Source organism: Mya arenaria, chromosome 9 (genome assembly GCF_026914265.1).
Source record: "Mya arenaria isolate MELC-2E11 chromosome 9, ASM2691426v1".
NCBI lineage: Eukaryota > Metazoa > Mollusca > Bivalvia > Myida > Myidae > Mya > Mya arenaria.
Window position 1 is genome coordinate 46,375,593 of NC_069130.1, and position 17,959 is coordinate 46,393,551.

At 33.7% G+C, this 17,959-nt stretch overlaps 1 protein-coding gene across 8 annotated transcripts in view; it reads left to right on the plus strand.

Moving 5' to 3' along the window:
• The window catches only part of LOC128246536 (sex peptide receptor-related protein 2-like), a 32,942-nt gene extending 14,983 nt beyond the window's left edge, over positions 1-17,959 (plus strand). For 2 of the 8 annotated variants that reach the window (XM_052964795.1, XM_052964787.1), the window contains exons 2-3: positions 12,990-13,102; positions 13,562-17,959. In XM_052964795.1, coding sequence (XP_052820755.1) covers positions 13,566-14,765 — 1,200 coding nt within the window. In that variant the 5' untranslated portion in view covers positions 12,990-13,102; positions 13,562-13,565 and the 3' untranslated portion in view covers positions 14,766-17,959. The other 6 variants (XM_052964793.1, XM_052964794.1, XM_052964788.1 and 3 more) reach the window with 6 other exon arrangements.

Consider the following 17,959-nt stretch of genomic DNA (forward strand, 5'->3'; position numbering starts at 1 on the left):
ACACATACCCGTACATGTGGTCAATAAGAACACATACCCGTACATGTGGTCAATAAGAACATATACCCGTACATGTGGTCAATAAGAACACATACACGTACAGTTGGTCAATAAGAACATATACCCGTACATGTGGTCAATAAGAACACATACACATACAGGTGGTCAATAAGAACACATACCCGTACATGTGGTCAATAAGAACACATACCCGTACAGGTGGCCAATAAGAACACATACCCGTACATGTGGTCAATAAGAACACATACCCGTACATGTGGTCAATAAGAACATATACCCGTACATGTGGTCGATAAGAACACATACCCGTACATGTGGTCAATAAGAACACATACCCGTACATGTGGTCGATAAGAACACATACCCGTACATGTGGTCAATAAGAACACATACCCGTACATGTGGTCAATAAGAACATATACCCGTACATGTGGTCAATAAGAACACATACACGTACAGTTGGTCAATAAGAACACATACCCGTACATGTGGTCAATAAGAACACATACCCGTACATGTGGTCAATAAGAACACATACACATACAGGTGGTCAATAAGAACACATACCCGTACATGTGGTCAATAAGAACACATACCCGTACAGGTGGTCAATAAGAACACATACCCGTACAGGTGGCCAATAAGAACACATACCCGTACATGTGGTCAATAAGAACACATACCCGTACATGTGGTCGATAAGAACACATACCCGTACATGTGGTCAATAAGAACACATACCCGTACATGTGGTCAATAAGAACATATACCCGTACATGTGGTCAATAAGAACACATACACGTACAGTTGGTCAATAAGAACATATACCCGTACATGTGGTCAATAAGAACACATACACATACAGGTGGTCAATAAGAACACATACCCGTACATGTGGTCAATAAGAACACATACCCGTACATGTGGTCAATAAGAACACATACCCGTACAGGTGGTCGATAAGAACATATACCCGTACATGTGGTCAATAAGAACACATACCCGTACATGTGGTCAATAAGAACACATACCCGTACATGTGGTCAATAAGAACACATACACATACAGGTGGTCAATAAGAACACATACCCGTACATGTGGTCAATAAGAACACATACCCGTACAGGTGGTCAATAAGAACACATACACGTACATGTGGTCGATAAGAACACATACCCGTACAGGTGGTCGATAAGAACACATACTCGTACAGGTGGTAGATGAGAACACATACCCGTGCAGGTGGTCAATAATAAAATACAATTATGTGGGGGTTTTGTGAGACCGAACAGTTCTACATGTAGTAACAACTTGACAAGTTATGCCTTCTAGTACTAGGGCAAAAATAAATCTAGCAATTAAACCTTTTGTATCAACTGTCAAAAATTCACAATATGTTCGATAAATAGCCTTACATTTAATCTAAGTACAGTTTCGTTCTCTATCACGTCTCAATGTTAATCAATCCTTTATCTGACATATCGTATTTCAGATTAAAATTAAAGAGAGTGACATCAGGCTGTATTTGGTAATCATATAAAATAGTTACAAAACAAATCGAAACGTAGATATAATATGTCATTCATCGGAATGCCACGAATGAATTAAATTATTAATTGGGCGTGTCAGCAAGCCAGTTGTGATTGATATACAAGCAATGAACGATAACGTCATAATCAAAATAAAACAGATTGACCTCAAATGTTAAAGATGCACTCTTACTCCCAAATATGTTATACCGCAATTAATACAAATGTTTTAATTTACCGAAAAGGATGATTAAATATCGAAAACAATGATTCTTATGAAGGATGCCGTGTTGAATTTGAAAGAAAGGTGCAGAAAACTTGGTATTTTCTACCTCATGAGATGATCGTAGCTAACAGTAAATCTTTTAGCACTCACCAATCCTTTAATATTTGGGCGATTTCAGCTATTAGATACACGGTTACAATATTGTTATCAGTAATTAATATTTTCCATAAATGCATTATTTATTAAGTAGTTAAATGTTTATCATTCAAAATTTATGTTTGTTATAAATGTGTTTATGTTGATTTTAAATACGAGTGTTACTTTAACAAGTTGGCAAAGTATTTTGCATAAAAAAAGGATTGGAGGTTTGTTTATGCTTCTATTCGTCGTTTAAAGGCCACACCAAATTGATCTTTCGTTCCTCGGATTCGCCGCACCTGTTTTTTTGAAAATGTAAAAAAAATATTTTTATTTTTTTCATGCGATCGCTCCAATTTTTTTACCTGTGAACCAGATATTTTGAGTTTAAATATAGGTTGAAGTGTAATTTGTCCATTTTTAATATGTTTTTCGCTTGCGCTCGCTTCATATTTTATGAAAAATGATAAAAAAAAAATATTTTTATTTTTATTTCGCTCGCTCGCTCAATTTTTTTTTGGCAAAAATCCGAGGAACTAAAGATCAATTTGGTGTGGCATTATGTATCATTCAAAATATTTAAAAACAAATATGTGAAGGAATATTCCCACACTAAATGTGTTTGTTTCTAATTGTACGGATATCAAGAAGGGTACGTTTTGCGTACAAATTATTATTTTAAAATATGTAGTGTTAATTTCAAACTAAATCTAAAACGTTTAAATAAACTGTCAAATTCACAATATGTTCGATAAATAACCTTACATTCAATCTATGTACAGTTGTTTTTCTCTATCACGTTTCAATGTTAATCAATCCTTTATCTGACACTTTCGTATTTCAAATTTAAAGTTGAAGAGAAAAAAATCAGACTGTATTTGGTATTAATGATAAATTATTACAAAACAAATGTCATACGTCGAAATGCTTTATTGATTAAGCGTGGCAGTAAGCCAGTCGTGAGAAATATACAAGCAAAGAACGAGAACGCTATCGTCAAAAAACAACAACAACCAACAAACAGATAAACCACGAACGTTAACAAGTTGGCAAACCATTCTGCATAACAAAATGGTAGGAAGATTGCATCATTCTGTGTTTATCTTTATATTTGTTCTCAAAGATGATACAAAATGTTTAAAAACAAAGATGTATAGGAATGTTCCCTCACTAAATGTCTCTGGTTCTAAATGTACGGACTTAAAGAAAGGTACTTTTTCGTACAGATTATTATTTTATGATATGTACTAAACATTGTACTTAAGTCTAATGTAGTGTTTAAATTATACATATTTGAATGAATTATCCATTAAAATATACAAAATGTACATTGTATAATATTATAAACTGCAATTAAAGTGATCATCTTAAGTTGTACTGCTTGAAACAATGGTAAAGTATCATCAAGTCAAGTAAAGTCAAGTCAAACGACGTTTATTGACTCATATCATAAACATGGCAAATGAAGGCATATACAAACATATATATATATGTATATATGGCGGCAGATACATTGTTAAATTCAAACTACAATTCATATGATTTATACTATACGGAATAAATCGTATGAATCACATGATACAGGTATCGGAGAGTCATTCACATGTAATCAGAAAACATGATTGACATATAACACTGAATAAGGTTATATCAATAGTATAAGTATTAACATGATCAAACATTTCAATAAATGCACTAGCATTCATAATTAATTAAAATGTGAATACAAATAAATCATGTATTTGCTAAAGTAACGCTATTACTGAAAGCTGTATGGATTAAGGCTTAAATTCAGAAAACTTTGTTCAGACAACATTATATCTCATTCTCTGCCCATTGCTGTTGGCTGTGTGCTATTAAAAGTTCGTAAAAAATGATTTTGAACACATTTTTGAACAAATGAAAAGTTGCAAACATGAAATCTGTAAAAAAGTCCCTCAATTTTTTTATCAGAATATTTCTTACATGCTTGATGAGCTGCGAAGGGCATACAGCTGATGATCATGTAAAAGAAAGTATATAATTATTATTATCAAGAGTTTATGAGCTCTGGAATTAATCTCCATGAAACGTAACGGGCCCTTGATATTGTAATAATGAAAGTCTGAAATTCGAACCGGTGCCAGGCAGATAGTATATCCGTTACGTCATAGTTCTGGTATCCTTGACAACTTATCACACTTTACTCTCGATAGTGAACCGTCTGTCAAGATAAAGCACTTCAGCTAAGGAGTTCGGCTTAGATTGAGATGGGTACCTGACCTCCACAATCGTGCTTGATGAGCTTTCGGTGAAAACAGTTGGATGTTCTACGCTAAACCGTTTCATTGTATATTCGCCTTGAACATTAATAACGTAAGGCAGTGGTTCTAGTACCATACTATTTGGATATTATCTTTGGATATTGTGTTTACTAGTTGACCAGAGATTATAAGGTATAACTATGGTGAAGTGGCGCCTGTCCTTGCTGTATTGTTTAGTGTCTTGTAGATGTTATGCGTGTTTTAATTGTGGCAAGTGTTGTTTAAAGCAGAGAAAGGTTTTAATTCGATTTTAGTTAAATCATTCGCCTTATTCCAGAAGCCCATAATGCTTTGCGACAAAGGTGACTTCCGGTTTATTTCCGCATTCAATTTCCTAGTTATCGATACGAGTGAAAGGAAGAGCATAATTGGCAAAATAGATCGATAGGTGAGTAAAACATGTTAGGAACATCAGGTTATACATTCTTCTATAACTATCTACCGTTTTTTGTAAATGTCAATGAAGTTTTCGACGTTTATACCCAACTTCAGTACACATTTAAGTGGGTGGGGTAAAATAACAAATATAATGGTAAAGACTTTCATAGTAGTTCTCAAAGACTTCAAATACATATTGGTTGTTATGAAGTATGCATTCAATTGTGGTTTGTTGAGTTTGTTATTAAATTAAATGAATGATATGTTGCAATTAGTGTGAAATTGTTAAAATCTGCATCTTCAAAACAGTCAAGTAAATGAAGCTTAAATGTGATTAAGAAGGGCATTTAAATACTGACTGCTGTGCTGTATGTAAACAAATATGCAGGTCTTAAAATAACAGCTTATTAATATTGTACTAGTAAATTGTAACTGTTTAAATATCTGACTGATATTAAAGCTGCACTCTCACAGATTAAACATTTTGACAACTGTTGTTTTTTTTGTCTTCGACTGCCAATTTATGCAAACGTGCAAGAAAACCAGTGATATAAGACTGCTGACAAAACATTGGATCGCAGATTTTCATTTTTAAGTAAATGAAATAATTTTTAATGCATTTTTCTTAAACCGTTAGTAACGCTTTTAAAATTAGCCATAAAATAATAATTTTTAAATGGAGATATGAAAATCGGTGATCTGATTTTTTTTGTCAGCAGGCTTATATCACTGCTTTGCAGATATTTACGCAGAAATTGCCTCTTTCCAAGACAACAAATGAAAAAAGTTGTCAAAACGGTATATCTGTGAGAGTGCAGCTTTAACAGTTAAGAGTCTTTTATATTTTTATTTTTTCTGGCTAAGTTGGATGATGATAACACTATTTATTTTATTTCAGAGATGTCCATTCTGGATGTTTGATTCCTCCAAGTTGATGCTCAACAGGAGTAGGCAGTTGATACCATTGATCTGATAGCACCTGCTATATCAGTGGTTTTACAAGATATTTTTGTGCAAAACACAAGAGACGGAATCGGTTCAAGAACAGAGATAACATAAATGAAGTGTGTCAATATGAATGAAAACTTTCCTTGACTGCAAGGACTAAAGAAATGCACACAAGTGACATAAATTTAAATGTTTGGTACAAAAAGTAGACATTTAGAACTTAAAATTATGACACAGGATGTGAAACAACACTTTATAGCCGATAACAGTCGAACAAGAGATTTTTCAAAAAGAAGCAAGATGTGGTTTTTTAACCCTTGGCAAATGAACCTTTAAAGGAATTATTGCATACCAAGGACAATTTATTGTTATTGAATTAAATCATGTTTAATGTTATTATTAAATTGTAAAAAATACCGTTGTTATTAATATGATTGTCTATGATCTTTTTATTCCAATGACTGTGTAAACTCCCATGGTTAATATTAAAAAGACATAAAATCGAGTTGACGTTTGTGGGCAATAACTAGCCACCCGGTTAACTTAGTTTGTAGGAGCACCGTGCTTTTTCTGGCAGCCGTTGGTTCGAGCTTTTTCCTATCATGTTACTTTAGTATTGTTATAGTCAATAGGCCTAGGTGTCGTTAGCGCAGTACTGTAGGCCGAATATTTTCTTGGCCCAAATTCAAACAGCCTTGCGATTTAAATGAAACTTGGTACACATGCAAATTTCCAGAAACAATAGGCTCATGTCCAGCAAGATCATACATAATATTTCAAGACTTGAATGATTCAATACATCTGCTCCTATGTATTTTAATTTTCATAACTAAAATTGCTCATCATTGTAAATACAGTGCTCAAGTTTAAAGCTGCATTCTCAGACTGACCATTTTGACAAAAAAATGTCTGAAAACCAGTGATATAAGATTGCTGATGGAAGATCAGAAAACATTTTTACAGAATTATTTTGACCGTTTTGACAAAAAAATGTCGGAAAACTAGTGATAAAAGATTGTTGATAGAAGATCAGATAACATTTGTACGTATCTTTGTTTGAAAATGGATATATTTATGGTTAAAAAGCGTTTCTAACGCTTTAAGAAAATGGAGTCTTGACAGTGTTTCAAACAATTGAGATCTGTTATTTTGTGAATCATCTTATATGACTGACTGAATTGAAGGCAATGATATCAAAATCAGTTAATCTGTAAGATTGCAGTTTTAAGGTGCATGTCACTAAAGGTCAATTGGCAGGAGATCTCATCAAATTTAATGAAGAATCATACATTCAATGATGCAATTTAACTATTCAGTTTGATGAGAATCAGCATTTAAAGAAGTTACCATGAGCTCTGATTTTTTTGCTGTGCTTTTTTTAAGACAAATTTATCATTTCTGTAGAAAATGTCTGACACTATCATACAAATTGTAGCAAAAGAAACAAAAAATGGTTGTACAGAATTAATGTTTATTTAAATATCTATAAAAAGAGTTGTTCATATAATAAAACATTATGATGCACATTGTAAATGTAAAACATAACTAAAGTACAAGGACATAAAAAAATATTTAATTTTATATATTTATATGATTTTTGAATAATAATATTTCTTATGATAACAATAGTAATAATAATAAGTGTTGAATACTAAGCACTTAACATATTATACATGTATGAATATCAATAATAACAGTCAAAAAACAACAGTTCAACCAACAAAAGAGATCCAACAAGTTAACTAGCAATGGGAATCAAACCAATATGACCCAACAGTGATTCAAATAACACTAGTTGTCTATCACACATTCTGTCCAACAAGCAGTCCAAACAACACTGGTGGTCCAACCAACACTTCCAGTCCAACCATTTATAATTGTTCAACCAACACGTATGGTCCATCCAATATAGCGGCCCAGTAAGCAATAGATGCCAAACCAACAATAGCATGTCAGGTACTAGCTGTCCATCACGTTGCTACCAATCTAGCAGCCCAACCAATTGTAGTGATGTTCTTCGTTGAAAGTAATGATCTCAGAAGGTAACATCAGCATATTTGAATCATATCTGTAAAGAAAGGAATGGAACATAAAAAGCATATTTTTATAAAAAGTAAGTTACTCATAGACTTATTTATGAATGGGTTTTAAGACAATCTGGAACCCGATTTAATTCCAGGCCTGGGGGTATGCGACTAGTCCGATGGCCATCATAATATTTGAAAATCAACAAATCATTCAGAAGACTACACAGGTGACAGCATGACATAATTACTCTAAGTAAAATGTTTATTACATAGTAATAAAATACACACAGCAGTATAAATACCATAATTTTTATTGATGATGATTTATGTTCATTCATAAGACTATTAGTTATACCTGGTAATGTACATACAGATTCCTCATTAGATTATGACTGTCAGATAGTAAAACAGACTAATGTATTATTTGTGTTAATTTTCAAAACAAATGTTTTAGAATAGATGAGAATTTGTTGTTTATAATACTCCAATAAGAATAGTAACTGCAGTCTTTTCTGAACCATCTACCCCACCCACCAGAACTAACTGTCAAAGTAAACAGTCAAGCGATTTATAGCTCATGACATTCAAATAATATCACAATAATGTAATATAAACTCATTAAAATGACAAATCTAATAAAAATAAATAAATTATAACAAACCTGGAATGATAATTTGTCCGTATTTATCGCTGTTATTGTACTTCGTCATAACCCGGAAATAAACCGGAAGTCACCATGCCGCAAAGGATTATGGTCTATTGGAAAGTCGAGAATGCCCTAATTTCTCGAATTTTCTTATGCTTTACAGACTTAAGTATATCGTTCTAATTTGCCAAAATACATCCTTAAATTTGATAATCGAAGGTTACTAGTGAATTTAAATAGTTAATTGTGATTTTCATAAAAATGATTTCCAATTTGAATCTAAAAACGCTCATAGAAATAAAAATTACACACAATATAGAAAGACAAAAAATGAGTTTAGCTTAATCCTGTAATAAGAGACTTTAAGAAGTTTGAAGAAATTGAGTCTTGCTCTTTGGTTTACGACTGGTATACAAAAAAGGATCCGGTTCTATTCTTTTAAAGATGAAGTACACGTGCATGGTTTACAGCTAATTGTACAGTGTTGATTAACATAATCCACATTCGACCCCTGCCCCTCTGGCCCCAATTTCTCGAAACTTCTTTAGCTTAACAGGCTTATGTAGCTTATTTTACTTAGCCAAAATACAAACTGTAATTTGATTTCGATAAATGCAAAATTGTTTATTGTGAATAGCATTAAGATAATTTCAATTTAAAGTCTAAAATATCTAAAATATCATATTGCACAAACTATAGGGAAAACAAAATGATTAGAATAGTTTAATCCTGTTTTAAGGGATTTAAGAAGTTTAGACATATTGGGACCAGCTGGTTTGCTAACAAAACCGTGACTTAACTTGACTGTCGCGTGCCATCTTATTATTTTTTCCCAGTCTGTGCTAATTTAAACTTAATTATTTTACAACGATTGTGAAACACAACTGCAGTGAACATTATATTAATTACTCTCGCTGGCACGGTTTTACGCGAGACTTTGGTCTTGTGTTGTGGTGGAAACCGGAGTACCCGCAGAAAACCCACTTGTCCGGCTTGGTTACCACAAACCAAACTCACATGCGCCCAGGCAGGGAATCGAGTCTGGGCTGACACTGTAAGGGTACGGCTGGTGTTCATAAAAAGTCATATGCCTAACTTAAGTATCTCTCTTGTAATATTATATATAATAACTTTATAGTTTCTGAATTCACTTATTTCCAATGATTTTATCAAGTACATACATTTATCAAATGATATTATTAAATGAAGTAAATTTATCATTTGCCTACGTCGCTTGAAAAAAGAAAATTAAACTTTAAATTAAAACGTGATAGGAATGATATATAAAACCGTGGATCTAAACAATAGAACAGAACAGAAAGTTATTTCGACTTATGCAACAAGGCATCTCGCCTAAAAAATATATACAGTCGAACCCCGTTGGCTCGAACTCTTAGGGACCGGCGAAAATACCTCGAGCCTCGAAAAATTCGAGCCAAGCGGGAATTTTTAACTTCAGTATAGAGAAATGGGTCCTTAACATTCAGTTCGAGCCAACGAGTAATTCGAGCCAACGGAGTTCGACTGTACAAGGAAACACAATGTTCATGCATGTGATTATCGTTACAAGGTAGCCAACATCAATAACAGTTCAAGAATAGCTTAAGAAATATGGAGAATGTTCATGTATACCAATATTGTTAATAATAATAGATATAAAAAGCAGTATAGCTAATTAATAAGATACATTATGGAAATGCAGATGGTTAGTGGTTACAACAGTGATTAAAATAATATCATTGATTAATAAGTGTCTTCTATTATTTGCCTGCACCACGAATTTACAGAAACAATACAATAGTTGTTTTGTTATTAGATCTACTACTAACATGTTGAGTAAATTTAAACCAGTTTTAATTGCTCCAAGATCACACACACACACACACACACACACACACACACACACACACACACACACACACGCACACACACACACACGCGCACGCGCACACGCACACACACACACACTTTTTTATTTTGTCACGGTAACATATCGTTACAACAGACATGTAATAACATATACAGGCAATTGGGTAAACAACATGACGGAAAATAACAATTGAGGCAATTCTACCACCGGGTTCAGTGACAAATCGCTAACAGGATGATAAAGGAAACGATGTAATACCAAGTTTTACAGCTTGAGAAGTGTGCATGTATACTACTCGTTGATCTGCTAACTTATCTGTAGTAAAACAAGCCCCTTAAACTTGCGTCGGGGTATTTTAGGAATGGAAATTCGCCTCGTTTCATTGGCTAACGGTACAAAAAGCACGTGCAGAAATTTATGAATGGTGTAAATTGTTACAAAATTAATATGAGATTATTTAGATTTAACTAGTTATAAATAATGGACTTTGTTGAGATAATGATCGCTGCGTGATTTGGAATATAAGCCTGGAGGTAAGAAGAAGTAGAGTAATTAATAATTGTTAAAATTTCACGTGATTCATCAAATATCTGGCGAACTTTGACAGATTAACGAGACTTTTTTATTACTTGTATTTAGGAGCTCGCTTTACTTTATCATTTTTGGATGCTGCCAATAATATCGTGAAATGATTATTTTTCTTTGATCCTGGAAGTTTTTGCGCCTGTGCGCGAATTCTATTCCTTGCCATGCTAAAGTTTCAACTGGAAATTTAAAGTTACGTGATCTAAGTTTGTATAAATTAAAGCATGATTAAGTGGAATGATAGTTAAATATTTCTCTAGTGTAATCGTTTGCTTAAAGCTATTATAAAATATTCCTTTGATAGACGATCTCATTTTTTCGTGCCAAAATTATAAGTACTGGTCTTTTAATATTTTCGTTATACTATAACCTGTAAACTTAACATTTACGTTTATTTGATTTTCGAACAAATTTGAATTACCAGTGGAGTCAAAAATATACTTTAAATAATTAAGCCATTATAAATTTAGGTTACTTTGTCGCATCGAGCGATAAACAATTGATGCATACAAGTCCTCAAATAGTACTAGTTTGCTCCAATAAGCAATCATTCTTTTTTTAATTGTATTTTTAATCGGTTCTCTGCCAAGCTCGCCATATAACATAATTTGCAGGTGTACTTTTCCTTGAATTTGTTATTTTCTTTAAAAAATCTAAATCGGACAATAATTTTCAGGGGATTTTGTTGATCCCTTTTGCTTGTAAATTGGTATAATGTAACCATCTGCCCATGATTTCGGAAAAAAATCCGGTATTAAGAATGCAATTAAAGAATTTTACATACATAGGTAAGAGTATTTGTTTAGTTGACTTTATATATTCGTTACATATATTATCAGATGGACTAGAAGCTTTGCCATTATTGCATTTATTAATCATCTTTTCGATTTCTAAGGAAGTTAAAGGTGAATTTAGTGTCTCTTCGTCATTATCAATATTAATGGTTTTGATATCTAGGTTTTCGGCACCGTTAGTGGTGTTAAGATTTTTGAAAAGATCTTGAAAATCCTCAATACTAGGAGTTTCGCCATAACATATAAATACATTCTTTATAAATGACAATAATACAAAACGAGGAAAATACGTAATTAGCAAGCAATTAGACACTTTAAACCAAATGTTTGTAACAAGATACGCCATTAAGCAATGTAAATATTCCTCCTCCGTATTTAACATTTGACCTCACGCCTATAAGTTACAATTATAGAACATTAATAGATGGCTTTTGGCCTGTGTACATTTAAGTATAATGACTTCCAGCTTAATTTGGGAAACAAAAACCGCATTCCTTTCATATTGATCCGCCGTTTAATTGAGCTTTAAGAAGTACTTACAGAACTTTTTGATTTCAGAAAATAAAGGCCAGACAAAATACTAAGAAAATATGTTTGTCGATATCTAAATATTGAATGATTTTAAGAGTATTTTGGAAAATGTGTTTAAAATAAGTTTCTGTTATGCACCAGTCCATTGTAACCACGCCACCCCCCCCCCCCCCTCCAGGTCCGGGGAATAGCGGGGACTTTGACTTTCAGTCCAACCAACACCGGGTAAAAACCACGCACTGCGGGGTCGAACTGATGGTAAAACCCCTGCCAAATGCCCCGCATCCCAGGAACCCTATGTAAAGCCCATTTCCCGCTATATTTTGCGCGAAGACAAAACCACTGCGTTCACCCGGCACTGCGGGGCCACCTGGAAGGTAAAAACACGGCCCATTTCCCCGGCTATCCCCGGTATACCCCCGGACCTGGGGACCGTAGTTACAATTGACTGGTGCATAAGCATGTTTAAGTTTAACAATTACGCCGATTGCTTTATTGTTATGGCTTTCCCATTCGGGTACAAGTGCATCCGATATCATGTTGATATCAGAATAGCTTGATATCATGTCATGATAGTGAAGTATGGGGCCATATTATCAACGGACAAATCAAACAGTCGCTTTTTATGAAAACCAATTTCTGAGTAGTAAAGTTAATCTGTTTCGAAACAAAGAGCTTTTTTGTTAGTATAAGCAAAGTGCATTTGATTTTACAAGTACATTTTTCAAATTGATGTGTGACATTCACTAAATATTAAACACTAATTCTGTCTTACATTTTGCCGAACGCTTTTTGATAAGATGACCCCTTCTGTCGAATGTTAACAACTCCCTTAATCGCTCGACGCAGCTCATTTGCCTATGTGCAATATTTTGATTCATAGGTTTCATGTGTCACAGGAATAAGTAAAATGTTCTAGGTTTCTCTTGTTTTAGATTTCTTTCATCCAATGAATACAGTTTCACCCTTTGATGTTAATTCTTTTCGTTTCAGAAGAGGCAGCAACCTGCAAAAGAAATTTGGATGTCCTTAAAACTATAGTGGGCGTGTTTAAAGTCTATGTTTAGTCCATTGCGGTGCGTTAAAGGCGGTAATTCATCCTGACTGTAAGTGGATATACTTGTGATTACTTGTAATCGTTCATTATCACTAATTGAACTTCAGTTACTAATCGGATATATTAATAGCGAGAAGTCTTAAAAGTAAGGACACACTTTTAATACGCTTACTTCTTAATTTTAAATATTAGAATTAAACTAATAAATTATTCGATTTCTAAATATTCATATTACAATATAATTGCATAAAATACCTTTTACTGGATTTTCAAAGACGTTTATTTGTAAACTGAACACCATTGATATGTAAATTGAAGTGAATGATTGAACGATAAAAGTAAATATTTCTAAACGCTCGACTGAGTGAGTAAGTGAGTGCGTGATTAATTAAGTCACTATATGTTACCTCGATTTTCGGGTTTGAGTTTTTATTTTATCAAAATAAAACTTCATACACGCAAAATGTCACTTTATCTCAAACAGTCAAGTTTTTTGTCTTGCTTTCAGAACTATGGCTTCCTACGACGCCTACGGTGATTACCATGGAAACTATACCGATCATTCGTACACAAACGGGGCGAATAACACCGACCAAGAAACACACACACATTCACAGTACGACGACTACCACTACAGCTACGATGATTACAACCTGTACTCATTCGACGACTACGACATGTTATATGACGATCATATATACGAAATATTCGACTTTGAAATCGTCATTTATGGATATCTGTGGCCAATTCTTGTGATTTTCACCGCGTGCTGTAACTTGCTAGTGATTGGTGGATTTTTGAGGAAGCGCATGCGCAATCCGACGAACCTCATTTTGGTGTTCATAGCGATTTCTGATTCGTTGACAGGAATAGTAACACTACCAGCGACATTTTACGTGTTTTCCGGGAAACATATTTTTCTAAGCAAAGACTGGTGTAACGTGACAATGGTCACTAGATTGTATATATCTAGAGCCTTTCACACGATTTCCATTTGGCAAACTGTGTTGCTAGCAGTTCACAGATTTCTCCAAATACGCCACCCTAATCTTGCGTCACGGTTATGCACGACCAAGAAAACGCTTGCTGCAGTTGGAATTATGTACCTGGTCTCATTTCTCCTACATATGTTCCATGCTTTTGACATCAAGACCAACGGTGGGTTTTGCCAATGGGAGTTAAGAAAGCCTTGTGGGTGGGCATGCGTTTATATTTGGGCAAGCCTCATTCTGAATCACGTGCTGCCGTGTGTCATTCTCGTCGTTCTTGCCTACAAAATGTGGAAGTCCTTACGTAAACTCAACGTCAACGTCTCAAACAAAACCGTGCGCGAAAAGAAAGAACGGGCAAGAAAGATAACTCTGGTGGTAGTCCTGATTTTAGTTATCTTCCTTGTGCCTGAGCTTCCATATGGGATCTACTTCCTTATTACGATGATATTAAAATTAGTCAAGGGCAAGATCTTGCCGTTAAAAACCAACCGTGCAGTTCACACTGCCTATGAAGTTCTTCTGGTCTTGAGTTTTCACCTTAACTTTTGGGTGTATTGTGCGATGTACAGGAGCTTTCGAACAAGCTTGAAAACCATTTGCAGAAAACTGCAATGCCAACCCGAACCACCGTTTCACTCAGAAGAGAATATGACGTCATCAATAAACAAGGATTATGAATTAGTCGGCATGACGTCAGACACTCAGCAAGAAAACATATGAGCTAACACTCTGCTATTTATTGTGTAATACCCAAACAACATTTTATCAGAAGTTATTATTGTGTTATGTATATCAAGCTGTATCTTTAGATACTGGTGGCGGAATAAAGAAAATGTGCATGAACAGAAACTCAAGTTTGAAAATCATCATTTATTGTATGCTTTCCGATTGAGATTTATCAGAGAAATAAAAATGACAATTCACTGTTTCAATCAGTGAAAATAACAATTTAATATTTTAGCTGCGTAACAATATCAACGGCGTCATATTCGAAATGACGTTACATTCACAAATTGGCGCACTTTTCTAAAAAACTACATTTAAAAGTCATTTAATATCGCTTGAGGCATATAATAAATAAAAACGTTTGTTTTTAGTGTAAGATCGCAATATATTTCACCTCGTGAACACCAAATAGTCATGTATAGTTTTCGGTGCTCACTCGGTGAAATATATTACGATCTTACACAGAAACAAAAAAAAACAGAGGAAGTACCTCTCTGTTATACAGTTACATTTTCTTCCCATATATTAATTAAGATAAACATCATACCATCATCGAAAGACTTGACATTATATTCTAAGAATAAATAGATCTCCCTGTATATAATTCACAGTTTCAAATTTCCGCTAGTACTTGGTGTTAATTAGTCAATTGTATTTACGATGTGCATGCGTTTAAGGAGAAGGACTCTTGTTCAACATGTTTGGACTGCTTATAAATAATTAAATATATGTATGTACCATTTTGGAATGGAATTCAAACGATAAGTCAAGTTACAAGTTAGACATGGCCCACAAGACTAGACGATATCCATTAAGAAGGAAGTATTCATTGAAACAACTAATTTATATTTGGGTTATTAAAACACACGTGATACACCAGATTGCTACAGCTTGGAATTAGCTTGAGGAAGATACATGCGGAAGTTAATTTAAGCGTTAACTTTATTGCTTTTGTAGCTCTTGTTGGCATGTGGTGCATGGTAATTACATGATATACATGTAGCTTTGTTAAAGCTGCATTCTCACAGATTGAACGATTTGACAACTTTTTTTATCTCTTTTGTCTTGGAACGAGCCACTTTATGTAAAAATGCATGGAAACCAGTGATGTAAGACTGCTGACAATGTCAGATCGCAGATATTCATATTCAATATGTATGCGAAAAGCTACAGAAACACGCTTAGTAGCGAAAAGTTTAAACATAAACCCGGTGTAATGGCACTGGGGACACGCCAAAGACATATGACATAAAATCACAAACAAGAAACATGAAAGAACAGCACAAAACTCCACTAGCATAGTTAAGTTATTTTTTTTTATGTTTTATGCACTTTTACTAAACCTTTGGTAACGCGTTTGTCCATAAAACATTAATTTTCGAACGTAAGTATGAAAATCTACGATCTGATCTTTTGTCAGCAGGCTTATATCTCTGGTTTACTGATATTAACGTAAATAATTGGTTCATTTCAAGATAAAAAATATATATAAAAAGTTGTCAAAACGGTAAATCTGTGAGAGTGCAGGTTTTAGTTTTCAAAATCGGTAACTCCTATTTTTATTATTTATTATTATTATTATTATTGTTATTATTATTGTTATTAGTAGTAGTATTTTTAGTGTTATTATTATTATTATTATTATTATTTATAAGACGATGTAAAGACTTTGATTTAATGTTTTCTTTTGTGTTTCTTCACTGTATTTTTGTCTGTTTGTTTTATTTTATTTTGTGCCATTCAACCCCTTTCGCTTCTCCTTGTAGTTTCAATTGAACTGTATTCAAGCTGCACTCTCAGTGATTTACCATTTTTACAACTTTTTATTTTGTCTTGAAAAGAGCATCTTTTTTGCGTAAATATCTGCAAACCAATGATATAGGATTGCTTACAAAAAATCAGATCGTAGATTTATATATTTCCGTTCGAAAATTAATGATTTATGACTAACGGTTTAAGAAAAATGCACAAACCATCAATTTTTGAACTTAAATATAAAAATCTGCAATCTAATTTATTGTCAGCAGTCTTATATAACTGGTTTCCATGGATTTTCGCAAAAATTGGCTCGATCCAAGACAATTTTTTGGCCAAAACGTTCAATCCGTGAGAGTGCAGCTATGAAATATAAAAGTTTAACGTTTTTACCCAAATAGAATAGCTCTAAGTAAAAGCGGAACCCTAACTAGCCCTTCATATTTCTGTAGAACGGTTAGTATATATACTCTCATGTTTAGTGAATGTAATTATTTGTAGACACATGCGAATGGAGTTTTAATCCAATTTCTGTATCATTGTACGCTGCCGGCCAGGTATTGCATGGTTATACGATATTTATGCTTTTTTTATGAGGGGTGTGTGTAATTCTAGATATTGTATCTGGGAACGTACGTTATAGGTAAACGCGCGTACTTTTTCCGATTTTTTTCCTAAAATTGAACTGATCGAATAATTCGTTATACAAATTGTTAAGTCATCCATCAAGTGCAATATGAATACAAACAGGCGAACAATAAAATATACTAAATTTTCGTGAAACACGTTCTTTCACTTAGGATTGATTAATATTTGAAAAGTGCGGGATTCACATTGACCAAGACAAAACGGTCGAATTGAGTTATATTGCTATGTAACGTTTTGGTGTCGGAAAAGTGTCAAGAAAAGGCCCAGATTATTCGACATTTGTCTTATAGCCACAAGGACTTGACCATGTGCAATTGAAATACAGTATAGAGGAAAGTTAACGGACAAAAGTCACCCGGGATAAATCCCCCATCTATTTAAATCTATGTTTGAATATTCATCTAAGTGGACAAAAAGCTGCCCCCCTCCCCGGAAAACACATTTTTATGATATACTTTTTTTCCTACCATTTCTGTTGCTACTTTACCATATAATTATTGTTTCAGTTGTATTACAAAATATTTTATTACATTTTACAACCTTTTTTCTCACAAGTAAACCAAAACTTTTTTCATGGGGAAATTTTGTCCGTCTATTCAAAATTTTGTTCGAGGATTTTGTCCGGTGTGGGTTTTGTCCTACACTGACAGTTACAATAATGCGTGTGTAAGGCTGTTTGCTACTTCAACCATGTATAATAATTTATGTGTTAGCGTTTTAGTCTGGTATTAGAGACTATTGGAAAAGATAACCTATTTATTCGTAGCAAATAGACTTAGAAACAG